Source organism: Mustela putorius, unplaced genomic scaffold, assembly GCF_011764305.1.
Source record: "Mustela putorius furo isolate JIRA1106 unplaced genomic scaffold, ASM1176430v1.1 tig00003909_pilon_pilon_pilon, whole genome shotgun sequence".
Taxonomy (NCBI): domain Eukaryota; kingdom Metazoa; phylum Chordata; class Mammalia; order Carnivora; family Mustelidae; genus Mustela; species Mustela putorius.
This window is the reverse complement of record NW_025422057.1, coordinates 6,206,653-6,233,380: the sequence shown is the minus strand read 5'-3', so window position 1 is coordinate 6,233,380 and position 26,728 is coordinate 6,206,653. Positions and strand designations below refer to the sequence as shown.

Here is a 26,728-nt window from a genome sequence, read left to right as displayed (position 1 = left end):
ATTCCTGAGAGGGGGATGCTAATGACGCGAGCGCCACGACTGCCCAGTGTAAGGCCTTGACAGTTTCCTGCTGCAGCGCCAGAAGGGGACCTGGTGGGGCCTGTTGGACTCCCACGTCATGAAGACGGGGTGGAGGGCCCAGGGAGGCTCAGGTGGCCAGAGCTTGCAGGTGGGGTACCTGACAGGAGCCATATAGAGAGAAGATGCAGAAGATCCACGGAAGGTCTCAACTCATCAGCAGAGTGTGCAGAAGAAGCTGTGTCGGGTCCCAGAACCATCCAGGGGATTAGAGGGACAGTGCCAGCTGCTCTAGTGAGATCTAAGATAACCCCCATTTCTACCCACTGGACTGGGAAATCGCACAGTTCATGGGGCCCTGGGTAGGAGACATGGAAGGGAAAAGCCCCCACCTCCACCAACCTGATGTACACTCTCCGGTGTCAGCTAATGAATCTGAAAAGCAGGACCTGAAAGGATCATCCTGCAACCCAGGATAAAGGTCAAAAGTATAAGAATAAAAAATATCGGGCACCTGGGTGGCTCAGTGGGTTAAGCCTCTGCCTTCAGCTTGGGTCATGATCTTGGGGTCCTGGGATCGAGTCCTGCATCGGGCTCTCTGCTCAGCAGCAAGCCTGCTAACCCCCATCTCTCTGCCTGCCTCTCTGCCTACTTGTGATCTCTGTCAAATAAATAATCTTGAAAAAAAGAATAAAAAATATCTAATACCCATCACAGCAAAATGTACAATGTCTAGCATCCAATAAAACATGAGGCATGAAGAACAGAAAATACAGTCCCATAATAAGGAAAAAAATTAATCCACTGAAACTGACCCAGAATCTGGAGAGATGACAGAAATAGTAGGCAAGGATGTTCAAGAGTTACTTGTCAGCAGGCTGATTTGCTCCAGACCCGTATTTCTTCTTTAAGTTTATAGATCAGTAATGACGTGTTCATCATATATGCTAATCCCCACCAAAAAAGATAATCCATTTATTCAAAGCAAGGTACTCTTGGCCTTGCAGAATAAGATGAGATTAACAGTGTTTTTCACTGTCCGGCAGGTGGTAGAGCAATGCAGACCACACAAAGATGCAAAGCAGAGCGTTAAGCTGCTGCTGTGTTCCACCCCAGACAATGAAGGATTTCCGAGCACCCCCAGATCGCTTTCACTGTCTCAACTCCATCAGGTGTGCCCTGAGCAGGAGATGAACATGATGGGGACCCAAGGGGCAATTTTACCTACTTGTATCGGGAGTTCAATATAACAATAAAAATGACCTTACTTGCTGTTCAAACACTGACCACTAAGCTACTTGTCAAAACTCAGGCAAAATGTGTAACTCCAAAGCCAGTCACCAACTCAGATTTGCTAGAACCCCTCCTTGCTAACAAGACACCATGAAAACACAGGGAAAAACCACAGCTGTTGGGGGAGAAATGGCTCGCTGATGCCAATGTGCAGTTTGCCAAGTCTCTAGCCCTTTAGGTGAAGAGGAGCAGAGCATTTAAGAGCCATGATCTCAACCTGAGACACAGCCATCATGAGCAAAAGCTCAGTTCTGGAAAAGCAGGTGTTGGGACTGCAGGGGCTCTAAGAAGTAGCCCCTCCGAGAACCTGCCTGAACCCCAGAAACCTGCTCAATGCCCTGGCGCTCAGCTTTAATCCCCAGCCAGGAGAGAGAAAAACATTAACTTTCCTACTGCTTTTGAATTCTCAGAGATTTAACACTGAGCAGGGAAGGCCTCCCAGGAGATTCCTGTCCTTGCCCAGGTTCTGCCCCCTCTGTCCCACCTGGGTGTCCGCACGGAGCACCAGTGCGCTCCTCCTGCCTTCTTGGACACCCCCCTGGGCAATGATGAGGCCTTGAGAAGCCGCAGTCCTGGGAAGGAGACAGATGGGCTATTCAGGAAAAAAAAAGTCCAAGAGTTCTCTCAGTGAGCCATGACAGAACAGCTGACCTGTGGGAGAGGCAGTCACAGAAATGCGCATCTCAGATTAAACACAGCAGGAGGGGGCTGGGAGCACAAACTTAATTACTGACAACTGTTTAGAAACCAATTTCTATAAATCAGCAAACCTGCTGCGTTATAACTTACAGGATCTTTGGCAACCACCCATAAGCATCTGGCTTCACAGCCAGGCTGTGTCCCCAAAGGGCACCTGCACCTCGTTTTTATGCCCTGCAGCTGAGCTGGCTGCACACAAGATTACGAAGAGAGGTAACTTCATCATTCTGTTCCTGTCCTAACGTCAGGAAAAAAGGATGTTCTTGGGTTTTCTTATATCAGAAGGAACAAGGTAATGAATGTAGATTACGCCGGTGAAGGAACAAAAGAAGTAACTGAACGGGGTTTGCTCACGCTTGCAGACACCTCCCAGAGCAGCTCATAAAACCATCTTAGCTACAAAGCAGAAGGGTTTAGACGAGACTCTCCTCAGCAGCTGTTTAAGTGTGAGCCGTGGGAACAGTGCTAACGAACGTCTCACTGGAGAACCGGGCAGGGTCTCCCTTGGTCAGCTGTCCCTGGTTACCCCCACCGCACCCCACCAGGTAATACTCCTTAACCTATTCTCTAACCACTAAGGATCCAGGATTAAGGTTCAAACTGAGTGGCTGGAGCTGGAAAGAATCTGAGACCGGGTGGCCTCCATGGGTGAACGGAAGAGAAGCATTTTGACCACCACGCCCACGGCAAGGCCCGATCCCAGCCCGGCAGGAGCGGACCCTCTCGTACCCAGCCTTGCCGTGGACGGGGCTCGCCGGCAACAGCGCCGCTCTCTCCACCTGCAGAGCACCGGCTGCAGCATGAGGCAGGGGCAGTCACCAACTCAGCCCTCTGGGCTGACCCAGCTGTGCCCTCAGGCCAGCTCTGCTCCGTGCCGTGCCCTGGAGGGACACCCTCGCAGACCTGAGAGCCACAGGCACCTCATGTCACTTGCACTGCCCAGACCTAGGAAAGGACTAAGGGGAAGAAAGGAGCAGAGTCCAGCTCCAGGGGCTGCCTTGTTGTGAACTTATTTCCTTTTAAGGATAACATTCAACTCATTCACCCACTTCCTCTCAAGCCACTTGTGAGTGTCTTGTGCTCTTGGCATCTGCGAGGCCCTGGCGGTAGGGGCACACGTGGACGGGCCCAATCTTGGTCCTTCTGGAGTTGGAGGTCTTAGGAGGGAGACACACATATTCACCAACAACCAATTTCCAATGTACAGAGATGCGATTTTACCCCACGGGCCTCTTCTCCAGGAAGTGCGCCCCCACTCCGAGAAGCATGATGCTGTAGCCCGTGAACCTCCCAGACTCCCACTAACCTCCAGCCACAGCTGCCTGGCTCGGGGTGGGACCCTGCTCAAACCGAGCTGATGACATTCTACGTTGGGGGTTTCAAAGTCTGGACCAAGAGAAGCTCAGGAGTGTGCAGGGGCTGACTCGGACATCGCAAGGCTTGGAGAACACAGCTGGGATTCTGCCATGAGGACTGACGAGAGAGCAAAGGAGAAGACCCAAGAGACACAGAGATGAGACTCTGTGCCGAGGTTGTTCAGGTCTCTCGTGTTCTTGAGGCTTGATTTCCTTCTCACTCTGGGTTTCATGGGATACCCCAATCTCCTTATCTTCCTCCACTTGTGTTTACAGTAGTGTGGACCGCATGGCTGGCTCTCACGTCCAAAGAAATTCTAATACACCACAGCAGAATCACTCTGTGTTGAAGAGAAATTCTAATACACCACAGCAGAATCATTCTGTGTCTCCAAGTGCCACTGGAGCTTAGAAAAGGTAGGGGCCACTTTGGCCTCTGGAAGGAACAAGAACAGCTGCCCTCAGAGCTCTCACTGTGTGCCTCGTACCTGCATTCATCACACACACGGAGAAAGACAACAGATAGCATTGAACTCACAGCTTGAGAGGACTAAAGAAAAACGAAGTTTCTGGTCCCAGCTGGTTTTAGGACTGAGACTTGGGCACCAAGTCTGCACAGTGCAGAGTCCACAGAGGGAGAGACTGACAAGTCAGGAGATGGTTCTGGGCTGACAGTGTAGATTTTAAAGTCTTGGGACTTCTAGGGAATGGGACCCCAGCCACTCAGCCCACAGGCCTGTTCTGAGCTCAAGTAAGAGTCACACAGGTGGGGACAGCTACAGGATTGATTACATGCCAGTCATGTAAACAGATTTATCTTGACAACTCTGTGAACCAATTACTTTGATTATGCTCACATTCAGATGAAGAAACTGAGGGGCTGACAATGCTGATGTTACACGGGGAGCGGGGGGCCATGACTGGAGCGGTCCCTCACCTGGGCCCCTCTGCCCCGGCTTGCCAAGTATGGTGGGTTTCCGTGGCTCGCCCCGGCTTTATCATCAACAGTGTCCCCTTTCATCCTCCAGTGTCCCAGCCTGGAGAAGAGGTCCCTGCATGCGGGACCCATGAAGAGCCTAAGGTGAATCAAGAGTTGAAAATGCTTCCGTTCTGTGCCTTCTACAGTCTCTCCCTTCTCCTCTTCACTTTCTGAAAAATTACTTTGTTGCTTCTGAGACCCTCCAGGATCCTCACTCAGCAGTTCCAGTGTATTTGTGCCTGTTTTCCACACTCCCCCTCCACAGAATACAGAAATACACTCCGTGAGCCTGACCATCACTGATGCAGACATCTAGAGGGGGTTCCTGCCTGTGCGGTGTCCAGCCCTCCGCTCACGTCCGGGGCTGTGGGGGGCAGCTGCCAGCCGGCAGGGGGGCTCTGTGACGAGGCTGTCTGCGTGCACCAGCATGTGCACGTGGCATCTGGCCCATTCTGCCTCTCTGTCCTCTGAGTACAGATTGTCCTATTTAAAGACCCTTTTGCAAACCCCAAAGCAAAATCCCATTTCCAGCGATGCAGAGACAAGCAGAGGTGCTTGCCGGTGTGCACATGAATGTGGCAGACAGGATTCTAGAAGATCTGGACTCATTGAGTCCCGACTTCTCCTCTGGTGAACCTCCCGCAACATCTTGGCAGGTTAAGCCCCTGCAGCATCTCTAATCCCTCTCTCTGGTGACTCCAACACTGGCCTCTATGGCTGTGACACGATTCCGTCCCCACATCTTGCCCTTCTCCTTGACCACCCGGTCCCATCCTGCCACTGCGTCTGGCAAGTCTGTGTGTGGGTTCCTTCTTCCCAGGTCATTCTGAAGCCAGTCGTCGCAGCCACATGAACTCTGCATCCAGAGGCAAAGATGACATTTGTCCCCAATTTTTGTGTAGGTGCCATTGCTTCCAGGAGGGCAACATGTGCTCATTTGACCCTGGGCCTCCTGACCCTGATCAGCAGTGACTGTGGTGCTCCTGATAGAAATAAACCTGCAGCACCAGTGTAGAAAAAACAATGGATTCTTTCTTTTTGAAGAGCTCTACATCAACAGAGTTCAATGAATAGCCTGTAGCCTAGTTATGCCAAATTCACTTGCACACGGCTCATGGATCCTGAAAGGGCTAACAGGTTGGCTGCGCTGGCGTAGTTCAGTGGTAAGTTGAGTTAAATGCACCAGCTGCAAGCATCATCTCTTTTTCCTTCTGAACTGATGAGTCAGGGCGAATCCACAGTGAGCTTTCCCCCCAGCACAGCAGACACAGTTCTGTGCGTGTCCTCGGGAGCCGACAGTAAACGGCGGCCCCAGCTCTGGGCATCTGCAGCGCGGAGGGGCCGCCGGGAGAACGGGGGGTTCTTCCCCGCTGCCGTGCTTTGCGGCTCCGTCTCTTCCGTCTTGACGGCGGGTCACCAAACATCTACTGTCTGGAACCAGAAGATGCCCGGGGAGGCAGCACGTGGGGATTCCGGGCCCACAAGAGGAGCAGCGGAGCCAGAGCTGGAAGAGCAAGTTTGACAAATGAAGCGTGTTTCTTCAGCAGCGGCTGAGGCCCCAACACACAGGCCACAGCCTCGCGTCACAGCCTCGGGCGCTGCAGTCCCCCGAGCTGCCGGCCCGCACGTGGGCGCGTTTGCGGCGCGTCCCTCGCCAGTTCTCGGCACCTCTTCATAAAGGCTGGCGCCTCTGGATGACCTTCCTCTTACTGACGCTCTGAGTCCTGCCGGCCTCGGGGACCTGCCGGCCTCAGGGACCCGAGCGGCGCTAAGGCCAAAAGCGCTTCTGCAGCGCTCGCGAGCCTCCTGCCGCAGCGGGGCCGAGCGACGGGAAAACGCGGGAGCGGAGGGAAAGCTCCGCGGAAGGGCAGAGCCTGCGCGGCTTCCGGAAGAGCTCCCTGCGCGAGGCTTCTGGCCGCCACTTCCGGTCGCGCGCCCTGCGCGAGGCTTCTGGCCGCCACTTCCGGTCGCGCGCCCTGCGCGAGGCCTTCCCGCCGCCGCTCTGGTGTGCACGTGTGGCCAGAAGCAGCACGTGCGCAGGCGCCGCTTGCCCTCCCCGGAGTCGCTGCGAAACCGCAACCGCTGGTCTCACACGTGGGACAGGAACGAACGGGACAGGAAGGAGTCCCTTCGTCTGAGCGCGCTCGTGCGCCTGAAGCACCAGCGAAGGCATCAGAGCTCTCGGTCGGGGAGCTTTACGGACATCAAGCCCTCGCTGCTTCAGCGACGCCAGGCCGGGGCCGGGATCGAAGCGGCCGCTTCAATGGGGACGACAGCCCCGACGCGTGGCGGGAAGGGCCTCCCGAGGAAGTGGCCGGTGGCGCCCTGGGGCCTAGCGCGGGCCTTCCCGGGGGTAGGGGAGGCGGCGGGGGGCGGGGGTCACCCAGGGCAGGCGCCCCTTCCTGCTCAAGCCAGGGCAGACAGCACTCAGCAGGCCGCGTCTGACCCGCCGCTGCGGGCTCCGGGGTGCGGTGCGGTGGAGAAGCACCCCAGACCTTCCCTCAGACGATCCGGAGACAGGTTTGGGCCCGCGGGGCTCCGGTGTGTTCAAGGAGACTCTAGCAGAGTCCCCTCCGTCTGTGCGCGGGACCTAATTTCTGTGACTCGGTTTCCTCATCTGTAAAATGGGGTGAGTCCGAGCACATACCCCCCCCCCACCCGAGCGTTGTTGCCGCACAGACGACCGTCCGCGCGGGTGTGAGACGGTGCTGCTGCCCCGGGGAGGGTAGGCGCCTGCTTAAATGCATGAGAACAAGGACCGCATTTGCGGCTGCCCACCTTCCTCACTGCGGACTGCGGACGTCGGAGGCTCCGCCGCGTCCCCCGGACCGTGCAGGCAGAGCGGCGGCAGCGTTCGCCCGCCAGGTAGCAGAACGTGCGAGAAGGCCGGAGGTCCCGACCCACCTTCCTGAGCTGAACAGGCCGGTGGCCGCCCCACACACCGCTGGAGCCGCCTGCCCCGTGCCTTCTCGGCCTTTCCACGGGCGTCTACTGCTCCTCAGGCCGCGGGCCCAGGGCAGCGGCGGCCCTGAGGGAGAAGGCGGCACCTCCGGGTGACAGGACCCTCCATGGAGATACCCCCATCCGGAGAACCATGGCCGGCCTGAAACCCTGAGCTTGGACCTCGGCTTCAGAGCCTCGGCCCTGCAGGAAGAGCTGCACCTGAATTACAAAGGAGGGAACTTTCGGGGCACTCCCAGGGGACCGTGCGACACACGAGGAAGGACGTTTGGCTGACACGTGTCCCACCAGGAGACCTGAAGGCTGCCCGAAGTCCCCTGCCTTCGGCCGCCGGCAGCCTCAGACGCCACTCTCAGTCGACAGCAGGTCTCCAGGCGCCAGGGTCCCGGGGCGCCAGGGGCCAACAGCAGACGGTTCTCCATGGTCAGGGCAGATAGTTCTAGAAGCTTTTAAACAAACTCCTTCAGAGAATGCTGCTCTCTAAAGGCAGAAACGCTCATGCACAACCCAAGCCCACGCTGGCCCGGCCTACCCCGGGCGCCTGCTCTTCGGCCTGGCCGCTGGCAGAGAAGAAGAGGCCCACCTCGGGCTGCGCCTGCCGAGCGCAAAGCTACCTGGTCTGTTCATGAAGTCGCAGTGGCCAAGGCCCGCGATGTCTATTCTCTTCAGGAAGAGCACCATGCTGGTCAGGTTGGCCTCCTGCATCTCCGCCGGCTTGAGTGGCCGCATGTCCTTGGAGGCAAACTCCTCGGAGTACAGACAGAAGAGCTTTCCTAGAAGAAACCGAAGAGGGTGGTGTGAGTGCGCCTAGGTCGCCTTCAGTCAGGGATTTACAGCCGTTTCTGCGACCATGGGGCTACCTGAGGAGGACGAGCTGAGAAGCTGCTTGCGCGTGTCGGCCTGGCTCCGGCTGATGGGCTGCGTGACCAGGGAGTCTGCCCGTATCCTCGGGTTGTACACCTTGGAATGGAAAGACAGCAGGGGTCGCATCAGACACTTGGGGGTTCCAGGCGGACAGAGGGCAGCATGTGGTCCCTCACGTCACCTGTGACAGGCTTTGTTAGGCCCCTCCTCTCTGGTCTGGACTTACTTTAGACCATGTCTTGACAGAGAAATTGCCAGCACCTTAACAAATGGATTTCAAGGTTCCATAAACATGGGACCTCGGCACCATCTCCTGAATACTAGCAGTGTCACTTCTCAAAGCACGACCCCGTGGTGACGACAGATAGGCATCCACCACACGGAGAAAAGCGTTAGGGCTGCCAGTGCGTCTCCTCGAGGTTCTATGCGTCTCCTCTAGGGTCTATGAATCGTGACCTCAGCGGTCTGACCTTGATGACAGCCGCTGAGCTCTCCCAGGCCTGAACTGGCTCAGACAGGAACTGCCCATAGCAACAACAGTCAGTTTTCTCTTTCAGGGGCTGGGGGTGGGGTGGGGTGGTGGGGTTCCTGAGTGGTGCACTAATCCAGTAAGACCTCACATGGGTTCCAAGAGGACCTTCAGATCAGGGGGCCCTGCTCTGTGCAGTGACAGTGAGATACTCCAAAGTGTCTGTTTCCTCCAGGGATAAAAGCTACTTAACTACTGATAACATGAAACAGATCAGTACTTGGGGAGGTTCTTTCAGTTCTTAAACTCTAGGATTTACGTTCTAGTGTCTTTGAGAGTTTGAGATTTACTTCCCTTTTTTCTAATTTTTTTTTTTAAGGTAGTAATTTTATATCAACATTCAAGCTAAAACTTGGTAAGATGAAAGTCCATGTACTTGAAACTAATTTCTGGTAAATCACCTCAGGGAAGACCTTAATCATTTTGGTTACGGGGCTACCAAAAATACTCAGGAGATGTACACAGGGAAAGGCTGGTGAGAAGTCTGACACTTTGCCTTGCTGGCATCAGAGCTTAAGAAAAACCACTGACAAGGAGAACCACCGCCTTTATGCCTTAGTAGCTGTGTCTGTTCTCAGGACGTTTTCCCATTGCACCTGAAATCAACTCGGTTTGGGGATTACCTACATGCTAATGAGAGGCTCTACCGGGTAAACAAGCCTTGCAGTACTTTCCCTTTGCACAGGGGACCCCATCAGGGAGCCCCTCTCCCAGATCACAGGCTTTGTCCTCACTTCCCAGTGGATATGGTGGCAGGAAGCCAAGGACTATTACCAGCAGAGGGTTTACCAACTTGATAGTAATTACCTTTCTCCTTTCCACACCCACATCAATAACAAATTTGACTGTGTTGCTCCAGATCAGAGACTCTCCAGAGCTAGCAGTCAATACCACTCTTCTCTGATAAACTTGGCATCTCTTTTCTGTTTCATCATTTGGCTTGAACAATGCACATTTCTCTTTTGGATACAAAGGAATGACCACCAGCTCTCCAAGATCTGGGTTTAAGTTAGATCCTTCTTGACAGACGATTTCATAGGCTTTCTCAATATCCTAAAGTAAAAAACAGTATCATCTGTGAGAAGAAACATGTCACAAACAACTTTACTACTTAAAAAAAAAGTCTAATTAAAAAAATGTCTAATTAAATAAAACTATAGGCAAAAGCTAAATAACGTATACAAGGAAAGAAACCTGTGTCGTCGTCTATGTAAGTCAGTATGTGAAAAGATAAAACTGGACGAGAACGTTTCTTTGGGGAAGTTAAATATAATTTATAAACAATTTCATTGTTTTTAGTCCAAGATGGTTTTCCTCCTGTGAAATGTGCAATTTGTGCCTTCATGCACTTATCCTATGTTTCTAGCTTGATGCAGTTTCTCAAATCCATTACCAATGATGGGTAAACTGAAGTTATTTTCACATCAGTGATGATGCTCTAATGGTGGCAGAGTTAAGAATAACAAAACAAGCGCTGGGTATCCAATAAAAGCATGTACACACACACATTCTGTAATCAGGGTCTCTGGATCACTCTGAAAGTTGTCTTGACCCATTAGCACCTTAAGACAACATACGAGCAATGAAATAGGCAGGAAATATTCACTGCTAATTCACACACCTTGGCATGACTCAGGCATTTAGAAATACCCTTTTAAATTTTTCACTGCCAAATGTATTGGAAGAAAAAATAAATTATTTCCCCTAAAACTATACAGAAGTAAGTGGTGCAAAACACTCAATAGGCAGCGAGTTTTAGACAGTATTTTTCTATTTCTCAAATACAACTAGTTTTTTAGGACCTCATGTAAAAAAGATGTCACTTAATTCTTATACCTTTTTCATTTAGGTTTCTAAAATTTCTACTTTCTTAGGGGCCCAACTAACAAACTACCAAATGGAAGAAGCCTCATGAATTTCACTAAAATTCTAAAGAAAAAAGATGACTTTCCATGACTGTTCAAATTTTAAGACCTGTTCCGTTTTCTAGTGCACGCACTCACTCACTCTCCTTCCTTCAGTTCATTTGCAGAAGAGGGCTGAGTTAACAGGAGGGTTTTGTAGGACAGATGTGCCTGGAAAAACGGCATCATGGTGAGCCATCTGAAAGTTATTCCTGAGCTGCGGAGAGGCCCCAGGAAGTGGGCCAGAGGCCTCTGCGTGAGCAGGTGTCCAGCCACGTTCTGTGTACGTGTCCCTACAGAGGTGGCTTCCTGGGGGCAGAGGTCTACCAAGCAAAGAGTGTAACTACTGATCATAATGAAAACTTGCCAATTAGGACAATCGGAACAAACTTATAATTCTGATCATGTCCTCAACATATGTGATAACAGCCTGTAGGAAATTACAGGGAAAGCAGGAAAGTGGGCTGTGTGTCCCTGCCACTGGCCACCAGTTGCCTCCCCAGGACATCCCCTGTTCCTCCCGGATGACCCCCTCGAGTAGGCTGCCTGCAGGGGCTACTGGAGTTGGAAAAGGAGATGGATTCCAGCAGCCCGCTTGTGACCAATTATTTTTCAAAATAAACCTTCAAATCACACCCAAATGTTTCTCTTATTCTCTTAGAATACCATTTAAAAGGTAATTTGGGCCACTCATTTTTAATTTGCTTCTAGTTGCTAGATTTTCTTGGTTATAGGTGGATTCTTAGGTTGAGTTTTGTTCTGGAGAAAGAAAAAGGCATAAAAGAAATCTTCAAAAGGAAAAAAGTGGAGCAAAACAGAACCTGATTGCAGTGTGTGGTTTAGACTCCTCGGGCTCAGCTGACACGGGGCTCTGAGACCATAGCCTTCAGAATTTGGGAAAAAAAAAAAAAAAAAAAAAAAAAGCTCAACATACTTATCTGGTTCTTCCAACCGTTTATGCATTTCCGTCTTATCCAATGGGTACAGTGTGCTGATCTATGTGGGGCCTTCCTAGAATCCCCTGCAAAGCCATGGAAAGCACAAGATGCACTGAAAGGAGATCCCCAGGCCCCAAACGGAAGGCCTGAAACTGTACAGAGCACTTTGCAGAAAACCTTCAACCTCACAGTGCCTTTCTGGAACAATTTAGAGGGGCACCATAATTGGGCTGATGGGACCATAAATCTCAACTTCGTTCTCTACATAACGTTATTTCACTTTTTCAGGTTAAAAGTTAAGTGATGAGGAACCAGAAACACTGAGGGCTCAAAGTCCATTATGTGTGAAGACTTGGGGCAGCAGGTGGCCGTGAGGATGGATTCAGTCCAGGGTGGGGGGCGGCTGGGCCGGTGCTCACAGCTCCGAGGGAGGTACCCGGTGCTCACCAACCCGAAACAGTGGAGAACATTTCTGCAATTATAAGTGTAGCTCTTAACCTAAAAAATGACAAGCAGCACGTTTCTGGTCATGTACTTAACTGCCTACATTCCTAGGACATTTAACTGCCATGGCAGACTTGAAAATTTTTTATGGAAATTAAGAAAGCTTCAAATAATGTGGGAGGAAAATGATCAGTGGCTGTCAACATGGATTTCAGAGCGGGGTGAGGCTTTCAAAGAGACAGATTGCAAGATCACAGGAAAGGAGTATCTTTTCTTCTTCTTTTTCTTTTTTTTTTTTTTTTTTAAGAGAAAGAGCGCGTGTGTGCACAAGCAGGGTTGTCATGGAAGGCAGAGGCAGAGGGAGAGGGAGAACTTCCAGCAGACTCCACACTGCACAGAGCCCGACATCCCGTGACCCTGAGATCATGACCTAAGGAGAAATCAGATGCTTAACAGACTGAGACACCTAGGCACCCGGGAGAGGAATATCTTAAGGAAATGCTGATGTAAGTGGTAAAGAAGAAAAGAGTAATGTCCGTCAGGAGATGAACTGTGTGTGCAGTTTGCTGGGGGGATGCGGGGAGAAGCAGACTCCAGCTGCGGGGTTCAGAGCTCAACTGTGAGGAAAGCGGAAGCCGGAGGAGGGCCTTCCTCAGAGATCCCCGGACCCAGGTCAGACGTGCAGCCCACCCCCTGCCCAACGTCACGGCCTCATTCTCAGAGCTTGGAATCACAAATTCCGGCCCACAGCCTTCATCACACCATCACTTGCCAGAGTTGCAGACACTACAAGACTATGGTGTCTTAACAGGAAATGTCCTTCAGGTCCAACTTCAAGAAAGATTACAGGACTTTGTAAGCCCTGAGTTCTACTACCAGCCTGGGTCAAGATGCATCTCCTAAGGTCTGACATTTAAAGTCACCATGCCATTAATTATAGCTTATATTAAACTTGTAAGAATCAAATACCTTTCTTAAGACCATCCACTATCCCCAACTCTGTTAGGAACTTTATTTTTCAAAAATCCATTTTGGAGGCTCCTGGGTGGCTCAGTCAGTTAAGCACCACCTCTTGATTTCGGCTCAGGTCACGGGATGGAGCCCCCTGTCAGGCTCTGCGCTCAGCACGGAGTCTGCTGAGCTCCCTCTGCTCTTCCCACCCCCCCTAAAAATAAAGTCTTAAAAAAAATCCACTTGGGAATTTTTGCTTACTCTGACTTGAAGGAGGACTACTCATTCCATCAGTCTTAATTATACGCCCCTCCTCCCCCCAACGATATGTCTTTTCTCACCGGGTGACTGACTTTCACACTAATTCTGCCATTCTTCCCTTCATTTGCTTCCCTTCTCCTCGCTGCTGAACATTTTTTTACTTTTCTCAGGACTTTCTCAACTATCTTGAATCATGCAGGATTAGGAAATGATAATAGAATAAATCACTGTAGTAGGCAGAAGATCTCCTACTAAAGAAACTTTCTACATGAAAAATGGAGAAACATATATTTGAGATTCTAAATTACTTTGTGGAAGCAGGTAAAATCCGTCTAAAGTTCCTGAAGCTAGGAGGGTTAGTCATCCTTTATGCTCTGAACGTAAGACAGAATAAATACTTCTGTAAGTATTTCTGAAAGCAAGTGAAACTTAAGACTCTGACGGACAGCTGAGATTCTTGTCTTTGTTCAGCTGGTGGCTGAGCCAGTATCAAACAATTTCCGTTTTGGTTTCTGCTTAGTCACTGGAATCACTACATATTTGGGTCATGGTCTACTAAAAACTGGTACTTCTACTGAGTAAGATGATGAGTAGGAAAAAAAGGCCAGGAAATTAGTCTCTAAGAAGAAAGGTATAATTCTTGAGATTCTGGAAGCTTCCAGATTGGGCCAACAGAGTACTAGAGAGGAATTAGGGCCACTGAGTAGCTGCAATTAAAAACAAAATCCAATGCAACTTCAAAGGGCACGTTGAGGATGTAAAAGCAGTAGCATATGCTCAGTTATACATTTCCCACTGTTCTCCTAAAAACGCATCTTCTAGAATCCAGTCAGATTCTTCTCATTCATCTTACAGAAGAGGAGCCCCAGGGCAGGGAGAAAGTCTTCTGGTTGTCCTATAAATGATGCCTTTCTGCCTCACACCCCACCGACCGTTGTAGGACCATCTGTGGGAACTTTTTTTGTTCCTTCGCCCTAGGTCAAGTGCTTAGGGGACAGTCCTCCTCTGTAGCAAATGCTCCTGGTCAGGTGGGAGGCAGCCGAGAGCGTGGCAGGAGTCAGTGAGCATCTTCTCTCCGAGACCATCGGAGAACGCAGGCACAGCTGAGAGCCGGCCCCAGGGCTCTGGAGACCCCCTGCTGTGGAGTCCCGAGCGCTTCCCCTGTCCCCTGCTCTCACGGCTTGCGATTTCAGAAGCCCTCCCGTGTCCTCCACTCGGAACCCGTCTTATTTGCCATGCCACATGGCTTCCCAAGAACTTAAAAGAAAAAGGGTGTGTTGGAACCAAATATTTAAACAGTGAGTCAGCAAACAGACACCTGCATGTTAATTATTAAAAGTTTCCCAATGAGCTTAAAAGGTTCTCCCTAGGGAACCTGATGACTCCACGAGTCCAGAATATGACTTACTTGTTCACAGGCCAGAAAGACCACAATGTCCCCCTTCTCGCCGGACTGGTGAATTTCAAAGATAAGGCGTAAAATAGACTCAAAAGACTCCTTCTGAGCGCCGCTCAGGTGCACAACCTCCACAGGGTGCTGCTTTCTCACTTCTACGAGAGGCACGTTGCCGTAGTAAGAGCTGAGTTTGCTGACCAGGTGCGGGGAGGAGTTAATGATGAGCTTCAGCTCTGGCCGCGCCAGTAAGACATCCTTCAGAAGACCGAGCAACACGTCGGTGGCAATGCTTCTTTCGTGGACGTCGTCCAAGATGATGACTCCGTAGCTGCCCAAAAAAGGGCTGGACATCATCTCTCTCTGCAACATGTCATCCGTACAATACCTGTGAAGAGGCGGGAGGAACGTCAGAGGCCCTTAGGAAAACCCATAGATTCCAAATGACACCACAGACGTCTTGGCCACGCCCTCTAACGGGGGATTTAGGGGGAGAGAATCACACGTTACTATAAACTCTGGTCTAAAAACAGATTATTTAAATCTATGCTACTTCCTTCACATGAGAAATTAAATCTATTCCCTTCTCAGCAAAAACTCATCTAAGTACTGATCTTACAGGGAGAAATGTTCTCTGCCAGGAGGAGGTGGTGTGTTATGGAAATATTTCAAGGCTTCATTAAAAAGAGGAAGATGGTGGCTCCACTGGACTCGGCAAGGCCTGGGCCTTCAGGTGATTACGTAACACTAAGGCCATACTAAGGCTTAATCCTAGAACTAGACATATCTCTAATTTTCTCCATAACACAGAGATCTATTTCCTACCTTTGTGTTAATAAGATCATGTGTACAGTGTTTTTAAAAGTGCCTCTCCTGGGGCGCCTGGGTGGCTCAGTGGGTTGAGCCGCTGCCTTCAGCTCAGGTCATGATCTCAGGGTCCTGGGATCGAGTCCCACATCGGGCTCTCTGCTCAGCGGGGGGCCTGCTTCCCTTCCTCTCTCTGTGATCTCTTCCCTTCCTCTCTCCTACTGTGATCTCTCTGTCAAATTAATAAATAAAATCTTAAAAAAAAAAAAAGTGCCTCTCCTGATAACTATTAAAAAAAAAAGTACAGATTGTGAAGGTTTCAGGAAATGTAGTTTATATTTCAAATCCCTAAAACAGAATTTTAGAAAGCTAAAAATAGAATATAGGGTAGTTTTATTAATATTTTCTGAAATTAAATGTAATTAAATTTGACCTTGAATGAAAACAGGAGTCATTTTTTTAAAATCTGTGTTCTATTTGAAATTTATGTATCACTTCTACAAGTCTGGACACCTGGTTCAGAAAGACTGTTTTAGGTATGTAATATATATATATATATATATATATTTTTTTTTTTTTTTGAAACAGTATCCACTGTTTCAAAAAAGACCACGAAAAAGCTTATAGGAGAACTAAGTTGTTACATACAACATCCAAAATGAATGGTACTAGGCATAAAGATTATATTTACTAAGGGTCTATTATGTGCGTTATAAATGAGATACTAAGGGGCTACAGAGAAAATGGAAAGGACAATCAATGGCAGTATAGAACACTGCCTTCCGTAATCAACAGGTCACTTTAAAGGGTCTCACTTAAATAGCTATTCAATCTGAGCTTTATAAAAATTATGGCTAGCACAGATCTCTAAGAAAATGAACCCGGTTCTGATTTACCTAGATTATCAAAATTTAGCTAACACGTACAAGGTACTCACACGTGTTGCCCCCACAATAACCCCGTGAACAGGCAGGATAAGAGCCTCATCTTATGGACGAGGAAGCCTGAGCCCTCAGAGGTCAGGTGGCCTGTGCAGGGCTCCGGGGAGCAAGTGGTGGGGACACTCCTCTCCTAGCCATGCGCCTCATCTTCAGAGCACAGAATCCGGGGAGGGAGATGGGGGCTGCTTTCTTCCATCATAGGGGGCTTTTTACTAGTTTGAGCCTCTTTGCTGCGACTCAGACTCTGTTAGCAACAAATCAGGGCACTGCTGACTCTGCACTGGCTGGGGGCTGTCAGGCAGGAGAAGAAAGAACAGTCTCCTGGCAACGAGAATAATGGCAAAGTGCAGACACAAAAGATAGTGTGAGGGCCAGCCCCCGCCCCCAGCCAAGGCAGCAGGAAGCAGAACCACTGGGGCCAAGGCCGGTCACCCAGCCCCACTGCCTCCAGAGGCGTACCTGTGCCTCAGTGACCCCGCAGCAGAAAGCTGTTGTCCATACAAAGAGCGAATGCAGTGCGCAGATAAGAACTAAACCAATGTCAACATGAATTGTAGCCCTTCCTTTGGCCGTCATGATTGAACACCTGGGTGGTGGTGGTGGTGGTGGTGGTGGTGGGGTTCCCATAAAATAATCACATGGAAGCCAAGTCCCAGCGAGAGATGTGTCTTCGACCTACTCTGACAACATTATTAGATTTTTCCACAATTATTTCTCTGTGGCTTTCTAAAAAATAATGTGTACGCGTGTGTGTGTGTGTGTGTGTGTATACACTTGATCTGTATTAATTAGCAATACTGAAATACTGCATTTTAAAACTGACTACATCCAAGAGTTCCTGCCAAATGGTTTCCAAAGTCCAGATGGCATTAAAGATATAAAAATACCTATACTGACTTCAGACTATAGTCAGAGCTGTCCCTTAATTAATACCATGACCATTTGAAAGGCCACTTCAAAATGTAAAGGATAAAGAATGAATCTGTCAAGCGTTGGGATCCTTCACTCCTATGAAGGGTCAGATGTCCTGTCCTCTCCAACTCTCACAGGGAGGTTCTTACCTAGTTCATCCGTATCACTCATAGATCATTTGTATAATAGAATTTATGCATATACACTAATTTGATGACTCAGGGACACTGTGGCTATAAAAGCAGGAGGTGAGATATCTTCAAGAAGTTCAAGTCCTATAGTTGCTGATGGAAAGATTCCCTATGATTAAACGCTAACCCAAAGACCTGTGTCTTCCATTTTTGAAGGTAAACATTTGAGGGAAAGCAGCTTAATACAGACCCCATGAGTCACATGGCCTTTCTGAATGGGAAAAGTCTCCAGACTTTACCACGAGAGGCTCTAAGCTCTCCAGCTAGCTTGGAGCGGGCACTACTCCTTCCTTCCACTAGCAAATTTGTTGAATGTTCTCTGAAACAAGCATGTCAGATCCTGGGGATATGAGGATGCAAGAGACAGCACCTACCACCCTGTACCACACCACACCACACCACCCCATACCACACCACACCACACCACCCCATACCACACCACACACCACATGGCCCCATACCACACCATACACCACACCACACCACACCACACCACCTCATACCATACCACACCACACCACCCCACACCACACCATACCACACCAAACCACACCACCTCATACCATACCATACCATACCAAACCATACCACACACCATACTATACCATACCACACCATACCACATCACACCACATCACCCCATACAACACCACACACACCACACCACATCACACACCATACCACACCATATCACACCACATACCACACCTTATCACAGCACACCATATATACCAACCATGTTACACTAGAGCAGAGGTTCCCCAGTGGTGTGTCACACAAAGGAATTACAGATGTGCAGACATACTGTTCCCAAGACACTTGTCTCCTCAACCCTTGAGTGAGTGGTCAGGTAGTGCCTGGGGCAGCTAAAGTCCTTGGGATGGCCAAGCAGCTTTGACCATTTCTTTGAGGTGCTGTTAGATAATTCCATTTCCTAGGTGAGCTATGATATAAAACTTCCTGAGAATCACTGGCCCAGAGCATTGCTTTTTTCAAATTACGTTTCTCTTTTCTCTTCGCCTCTGCATGTTAAACTCTTAGAACCCTCTGTGCAAAGGACATCTCACAGTGAAGCTAAGAACAGAGATAGAAAAGATGCCCTTTTCCCTCAACCTGTGGTAGTTATTGAGAAGGATCCTGGGAACCTGTAAGACTCTGAAAAGCAGAGTTAGACAAACACTGATCGAACCTGCCATGATGGAGGTTGGTGCCAAGTTTTAGAGAGGCCCGGTGGAGTGATTTCTAACGCACAGCATAGGAGGGTGAGGGAAGCCTTCCTGGAGTAGGTGAGCCTCGCATGGGGTCTTACACGCCTAGAAGGAATCAGCCATGTCCAGAAGAGGCATCGGCATTCCAAGCAGAGGGCACAGGGCACAGGAGAACCACATGCATGTATCAACTTGGCAGCCGCACACATAACTTGTATGGACCCATCATGAGGAGAAGCTCGAGAAGCACAAACTTGATGGCCTTTGGGCCCAACCTAACAAGTCGTCATTTTTCCGTGAGGATTATGGGGAGACACGGAAAAAGTTTAAAGAAGAAACTCCTGGTGATGCCAGTGTAGGAAAACCACCAGCGCACATTTGGCTGGTGACGAAGCGACCAGTCACTAGGACACATTATAAGACGTAGAACACCAGAATACGCTCTTGTGCGATCATAGAACACAAGCTGAACGTCTTCAAGCACAGCAGACCCAAGCCCCCAAACCCACCTCAGGATGGTTTCGCTGGTGCAGCAGTTTTCAAAGGGGATCACGTAGCCAACTTCATGGCCGATGTTCACATCCATCTCGTCTGCCACGCGCAGGGCGAGCTGCACCGCCGTGGGCTTGTGCACCTGTGTGCACACCACGCCCCCGTGCTGGTAGTGGATGGAGAGGCAGTACTCGGCGCACCACTGAGGAACCTTTCAGGGGAAGAATGAGACAGGATCAGCTTCCTTGGAGAGAACCACCAAAAGACAAGGGTTCATCTTATAAATCTTTCCTCTACCAGTGATATCACCAGTGGGCTGCACTATCTCTCACTCAGTGAAACTCAGAGCAGTCTGTGTTACACACAGAGTCATTCCTATTAAAAAGTTTAAGGGGGACACCTGGGTGGCTCAGTCATTAAGTGTCTGCCTTCGGCTCAAGTCATGATTCCAGCGTCCTAGGATTGAGTCCCGCATCTGGCTCCTTGCTCAGGAACCTACTTTCCCTCTGCCTGCCTCTCCCCCATCTTGCGCTCTTTCTCTGTGAGAAACAAATAAATAAAATCTTAAAAAAAAAAAAAGTTTAAGAGTTAGCAGGGACTGTGAAAGTTGAACTTCCTCCAGATTAAAAAAAAAAGCAGATAAAAATAAAAGCAAAATTAAAAAAATATTTTTAACCTCAGCTGTGTTTCTGAAAAGACTAATTTATTTACAGACCGTTATTTTCTTCCTGGTTACAAGAAAGCGCCATCAAAAATATTGCTTCTGGTTGAGCTGTATGTTAACTAAGTTGAATTTAAGTAAGAACCAAAACTAAATATGGCTTCTGGTATCAACTACTATGTTTTAAGCAATGTAAATATTAAATAGCCTCTCAATGAAACATAGTGACTCCAAATTAAAGCATGCACATTTAAATCCAAAGGATTGTAACAAAATAACTGGATAAGCCTACTTACTTCCCTGGTAACAGAAGCTAAAACACATCGGTATTCATCATCTAAACACAATATAAAATAGGCTCACTGAGCTAGTCAACCAATCCATCCATATTTGGAAAGAGTCAATTCCAAGGCTGCTGTTGAATCATTTATATTAAAAAATCCTTTTACTGAAAATGTACTATAGAGCAATTGGCTTTGTTAAGTTTATTTGTGCAAGAATGAGGGAAGTGGAAAGTACTTGTTTCATCTGTATGCTGTAACCCTAGGTTCTGGCAGTGTCAGTAAGCCATGCTCTGTTACATGTGTCTTTAAAATAAATCATCCCAAGAGGGTTTTTAAATAGATCTAAGGTACTTAAAAGTTTTAACATGTTTAATTAGAGATTTGCTATTTAGTAAACCCATCATAGAACTCTTAGATTTTAATCCTCACTGTAATTTGAAGAATAAACACAACCAGAAATCGTAACTCCAAAACATTACTGCTATAAATGCTAATCCCTAATGATTAATAGTGCAAATGTAGCTCCTTCATTTTAAGACAGGTGTCAGCCTTGTTAACAGGTTGAAAACTAATCAGTAATTAATTTATTCAGCACCCACTTTGTTCTGTGAAAGATGAAGGTTTAGGGTACTGCACCCAGGAAATGTGGAATCAGGGCACAGCAGGAAACGACAAGGCACTCCAGGGACCAAAGTCCAGACCTCCAGTAGCCTGGCTTGCTACTAGTTCGTTTTTTGTTTGTTTAGTAATCTCTTCACCCAACGTGGGGCTCGAACTCACGGCCCCAAGATCAAGAATTGCATGCTCTTCTAACTGAGCCAGCCACGTGCCCCAACTACTTTGTTATTTGTAAATCACAAAGAGTTTCTCTTCTCTGTAAAAGAGGTAGAGGGGATGAGTCACCCTTCAAGTCTAAGCTCCTGGGACATTTGCTCCACAAGGCTTACTGCGATCCCACAGGGCACTAGCCAGTGGCCATACACGAATCACCCTTCCTGCAGCTGCTGGTCTGTTCCTGGGGTCCGCCCACCCGGTTAGACTAGGAGCTCTGGGAGACCAGAGACCCATTTCAGTCACCAAATAATCTCAAGCAATTTTACTCAATAAATATTTGATGGATGAACAAATTCCTTATACTTTTCAAAAATATTTTGAGTATTTAATATTAGAATATACTCTAATACTATATACTATTATATATATTGTATATATCTAATAATATACAATATTAGAGTATACAATCCTGTATTTTTTTTTTAATATTTTATCTATTTGACAGAGAGAAATCACAACTAGGCGGAGAGGCAGGCAGAGAGAGAGGAGGAAGCAGGCTCCCCGCTGAGCAGAGAGCCCGATGCGGGGCTCGATCCCAGGACCCTGAGACCATGACCTGAGCCGAAGGAAGAGGCCCAACCCACCCAGCCACACAGGCGCCCCTACAATCCTGTATTTTTTCACATAAAATTTGCTGCCTCCCTCATTTCCTAGCAACTAATTTTTTAATTCCTGCCAAACCCTTCCTTTTTAACCTGATTCCCTTCATATCAGGATCCACTCTCTAGGTGTCTAGCTGAGATTTTAAATATCATTCTTGTGAAAACTATATTAAAACTGTTTGTTTGAGGGGCACCTGGGTGGCTCAGGAGGTTAAGCATCTGCCTTTGGCTCAGGTCATGACCCCGGACTCTTGGGATCAAGCCCCGAGTCAGGTTCCCTGCTCAGAGGGGAGTCTGCTTCTCCCTCTGCCGCCCACCGTGCTCATGCTCTCTCTCACACTCTGATTCTCAAATAAAAATAAATACATTAGGGGCGCCTGGGTGGCTCAGATGGTTAAGCGACGCCTCTGCCTTCAGCTCAGGTCATGATCTCCAGGTCTGGGATGGAGCCCCATGTCGGGCTCCCAGCTCGGTGGGGAGTCTGCTTCTCCCCCTCCCTCTGCCTCGCCCCCTGCTTGTGCTTTCTCTCTCCATCTCTGTCTCTGTATCTCTCTCAAATGAATAAAAATAAAATGAAATAAAAATAAATACATTAAATTAAATGATTTGTTTGAATTTTTGTCTCCCCACTAGACTGGGGAGTCCTTACGCTGGATGTGTATGGTTCATAGTTTCCCCAATACGTAACAGAGGACCTGACACATAATGGGGATAATAAATACTTGGGTGGATGGAAGGTTAAGGATATCATAATAATAAAGGAAGAAAAGGGAAAAGCTTGGACTCCGAACTTAGAAGTAATAAAACCAAGGGACATTAACTGCAAAGGCAGCATGGGCAGTCCTCACTAGCAGAGTAAGATGCCTAAGAAGAAACAAAGATTCTACGATTTCTAACTAATAGTAGGGCCACGGTATCACCATCAAGAATAGAAAATTGGAAAATAAAATTAAATGAATGAAGCTAAACAGCAGAAGGTGCTTTTGTGGGGAGTGAGGCGCTAGGAGGGGAGAGAGACGACCTTGGAAAGCCTCTGGCGGTGAGGAAGGTGTCAGGCCGGTCTGTGCAGGGAGCAGGCCCGGGGCAGCGAGCCTGAGAGCAGCTGACAAGCAGGCGGGAGGGAGGAGGCGGGCAGAGGAGTCACGGGATTTCAGAGCCGGAGGAAATCTCTGGAAGGCACGTTGGCCACACTCTCCATGAGTGCCTTGCCCAAGTCCTACTGCCAGAGGCAGCCCAGCCCGAACCGGTCCAAACCCTCCGGCCGCGCATCCAGCGTGATGCCCGCCACGCGGCAGGTGTCCAGGCGCTTCTGAGCATCCTCATAGAAGGTGGCAACGGGTGTCTCGAGACTCAGCCGCCAACATTTCTAATCGCACTTTCCAGCCTAACAGCGGTGTGGACACAACACCGTGATGAGCACCGCACCGCTTTACAGACGTAGAGCTGCTGCTGAAATCAGGGCACCCAGTTGGCCTACAGCACCGGAGAATATTCCGCAGTCTTTGTCCTGCGATCCAGGACGGCTGGCTTTTGAAGACTCGAATGCTACGGGATTCAAACAATTGCGGGCCATGTTCCCAAGCTACTGATTGGGATTTGGCCTGCATTTCTTTTCTTCTATCTACTCATAGAAACAAATGCTGCACGATTAGATTATTACACCGCATTTATAAGGGCGTAAATATCAGATAGGCCTGGCAGCGCAATAAATGTGATAATCCAGTAGTCCTCATCGGCCCCGTTCCCCAACTGAGCAAATTACTTCACTTACGAGGCAAAAAAATTTACTTCAGAAGTGGGAAGAGCTCTTCTAAATTCTATCTGTTAAAGTAACCGGGGAAAGACTGGCCACGCGCCTGCGGTGCTTAAGGGGGGATGTCTGCTGACACAGCCAATGACGAGCGGAGCACAGGCCGCAGCGCATTCCCGCAGAGAGCCCGCTGAGTGCGGCTCTGGCTGGCCGGGACGCACCGCCCTGCGGAAACAGCTACCCACGGACGGCAGCAGTGAGCGACGCACACGCCACGAGAAAAGAAATACGAACTCATCCGTCCCGCTCAGTACAGTTCCTCCGGCTTTATGCACCTCCCGAATCACTCAAAGCCAGCTCAGGCCCATTGTCAAGTGTGATACCCTAACAAACGCAAAGTATCAACTGGAAAAAGCATGATTCAGCAACTTCTAGAAATGTGGACATTTGGTCATTTCCAGGGACCAGGATTACAGTGTCACAGGGCATGCCCGCATTTTCGGTGCCAAAGATAAACACCGTGGCCTTTTGTGTCCTGATTCTGAGTCTCCTCTGGGAGCAGCTTTTTCTTTGTCCCAATATACCTTCGCCTCTCGCCAAAGAGTTAAGCGCCTTTTTGAGAATTCGTTCTGCCCTCTACAGTTTCTCGTAGAAGATGGTCCCCTGCCCCTGGCATCCAGAACGTATTATAAGTTGGTACTACAAGAACCTGGAGAGCTTAAATACCTACAACTTTTTCTAATTCGTTTGGCTTTACTCTTCCCAGAGAGATACACTGAATTCTAAGCCATTTTGTGCCTGAAACAACACTTCAGAACTTAGCAATAGGGCACCTGGGTGGCTCAGTAGGTTAAGCATCTGCCTTAGGTTTAGGTCATGATCCCGGGGTCCTGGGATAGAGCCCTGCATTAGGCTCCCTGCTCAGCAGGGAGGCTGCTTCTTCCTCTCCTGCTCCCTCTGCTTGTGCTCTGTGTCAAAAATAAATAAATAAAATCTTAAAACAAAACAAAACTTAGCGAAAGTTGTACAATCTGGTGACCAAAATAGGAAACAGCTTATTATTTTTTATTTTTCATTGATTCTCAGTAGAATTTACTCCCAGGCCATAAGTTTTTGTTTCTTCAGTTTCCTCAGGGATAGCTTTTTCTTCTGTGCAACCTCCTCTCTGGTTTAGGGACAGTCCAGTCGTCTTTGGGCAGGATCGCTCAGTGGGGCAGGGAGAGCTCATCTGTGGGTTGACACGACCATGAGCCCTGCATCTCAGGGGGGCTCTGTTTGCCTGAATGCGCTCAACAACCAGAGAACTGACATTTCAACCCTTATGTTCAGCATGACTCTGCATTTTTAAGCACATGCAGTAAAAAATTCAACACTCTTCTGGGGTCCTAACCCTGTGCACAGCCTCACTGTCTGGCCTGGGCGCACCGACCAACTCCCACCTCTGCAAGGACCACCGCTCCTACAAAGTGACGTCCTTCAGAAACCTGGTGGCTTATCAGATCTGCATACCCTTGACGGCCTGGGCAGCTTCATGTGTGTTCTTCAAGTGAAAGCAAAGATTTGAACCTCTTGATTTGCACGATTTCGTAGGGTTTTCTGGGTCAAGCGGACAGTGAACCATTTTCAGAGGTCACCTCGGGCTGCTTAGGGAAGAGCAGAAACTGCTCTTTTGACACAGGAGAAAAATAAACCTACTGACATTTTATCTGGGAGTCTAGGCAACAGACAACCCTGAATTTGTACGTTTGGTCTAGAAACTCTCCCTCCTAGAAATCACAACTGCAAATATTTTCATTTGGAACTCACCTTACAATTGCTTCAAACTCTTTCGACCCATTTTTTTCTTTTTTTTAAAAAATGATTTATTTATTTGAGAGAGTGAACGAGTGAGCATGAGTCGGGGCCAGGCGGAAGGAGGGGGAGAAGCGGCTCTTCGCTGAGCAGCGAGTCTCACGGGACTCGATCCCAAGACCCTGAGGTCATGACCTGGGCCAAAGGCAGACACTTAACTGACTGAGCCACCCAGGCGCCCTCCCTCAACCCATTTTTTTAAATGCCATTTCCTGGACTGTGTGTAGTGCCAAGTGTGTTAAAGCCTGCAGCACGCTCCTCTGCTGTCCCAAAGCCCAGCTCGGCTGCCTCCGGGGTGTGCAAGGCAATCAGTGTGAGAGTGCACAGCGAGACCGTGCGGGCCCGGCCCTTATCTGCTGCCGGACAGCGGATCACCAGCACGCCGGCCCGCCTGCGGCATGAGAGGCGGTAAGAGGAGTCCTCTGAGGAACCCGAATCTGACCTCTATCAAGGCTTCATCAACTTTAATTAGGGGCTAGAGTTCTACACGTTGTACGAATTCAAAGTGAAGCAAAGGTGCTCCATTCTCCCGGCAACAGGCCCAGAGGCCGGGGGGGGGGGGCCCGGGGCTCTCGGGGGGGGGGGGCCCGGGGCTCTCGGGGGGGGGGGCCCGGGGCTCTGGGGGGGGGGGCCCGGGGCTCTCGGGGGGGCCGCGATCCGGGAGAGCAATCGTGGGGGCGGGGTCCGTGTGCAGGCCCTCGGCTGCCCCTGGGGCCAGAGGACAGCCACGTGAGTTACATCCGTGTAGAACTCCCTGTCCGTGCACCACCACCGACGGTCTCAGCTCACTGAGTGGACAGGTGCACAAGCGAAGCGAGACAAAGTCATCCGTGAGACACAAGGCTACGCCTGTTGGCACGTCCGAGTCCCAAAGTCCCCCAGCCCTCGTTTTCCATCACTCCTCTGTCCGTGCCAGCCTGGTTCCTCTTCTGCTTTCTAGAACCACGGGGGCTGCAGCCCGTGCCGAGGCTCTGGACTCTCACTCTTATTCCAGTGCCAGAATCATGGAATCCAAAGGTTGAAAGGAACTTTCAAGACCCAATTCACCCAAAGGTCTGACTCCCCACAAAAACACCCTGCAAAGTGCCTGTGCCTGAGCATGCTCCTGAGGCCACCCCAGGTGAAGTCCTAGGTCAGGCTACATTACGGAGGAGTGGGGCCCCTTCTGAATTTCATGCCCCACGGCCCTGGCTATCTTAATTTGTATGTATTGACACGAAGTGAATAAGGTAGAATCTAGCAGCAGGAAACATGGTCGGCACTTTACTCAGTTAACAGGGTGCAGATGTTCTAAACCGTACAGCTTCTTACTTTAGGTGCGATCTTAAGTGCAGTGCACTTAGCCACCTCCCTAACCCACTTGTCTCCTGGAAAATTTCCAGACAAAAGCTAGAGAAGGAGAAGCAAATAAAACAGACAGCTCTAAAAATATTTCATTCTCTTTCAGGCTTTTTTTTTTTTTTTAATAAAGCTGCCCCCCAAAAAGGCCATAGGAAAAGCCTCTATAAATATATGAAAGGTTGTCCTATTTTCCCCAGGGCAGGCGCAAAATGCCAGCTGGACCCAAGAGAGATTAAATTTTTAGGATCCTATGAAATGTCTGTGG

At 49.2% G+C, this 26,728-nt stretch overlaps 1 protein-coding gene across 2 annotated transcripts in view; it reads right to left on the bottom strand.

The window, feature by feature from the left end:
* The window catches only part of DHX32 (DEAH-box helicase 32 (putative)), a 56,620-nt gene that overhangs the window by 5,856 nt on the left and 24,036 nt on the right, over nucleotides 1–26,728 (bottom strand). For both annotated transcript variants that reach the window (XM_004751735.3, XM_045068599.1), the window contains exons 3-7: nucleotides 19,158–19,351; nucleotides 14,605–14,977; nucleotides 9,506–9,751; nucleotides 8,166–8,265; nucleotides 7,920–8,078 (exon numbers count right to left, since the gene is read on the bottom strand). In XM_004751735.3, coding sequence (XP_004751792.1) covers nucleotides 7,920–8,078; nucleotides 8,166–8,265; nucleotides 9,506–9,751; nucleotides 14,605–14,977; nucleotides 19,158–19,351 — 1,072 coding nt within the window. The remainder of the gene's footprint in view (nucleotides 1–7,919; nucleotides 8,079–8,165; nucleotides 8,266–9,505; nucleotides 9,752–14,604; nucleotides 14,978–19,157; nucleotides 19,352–26,728) is intronic.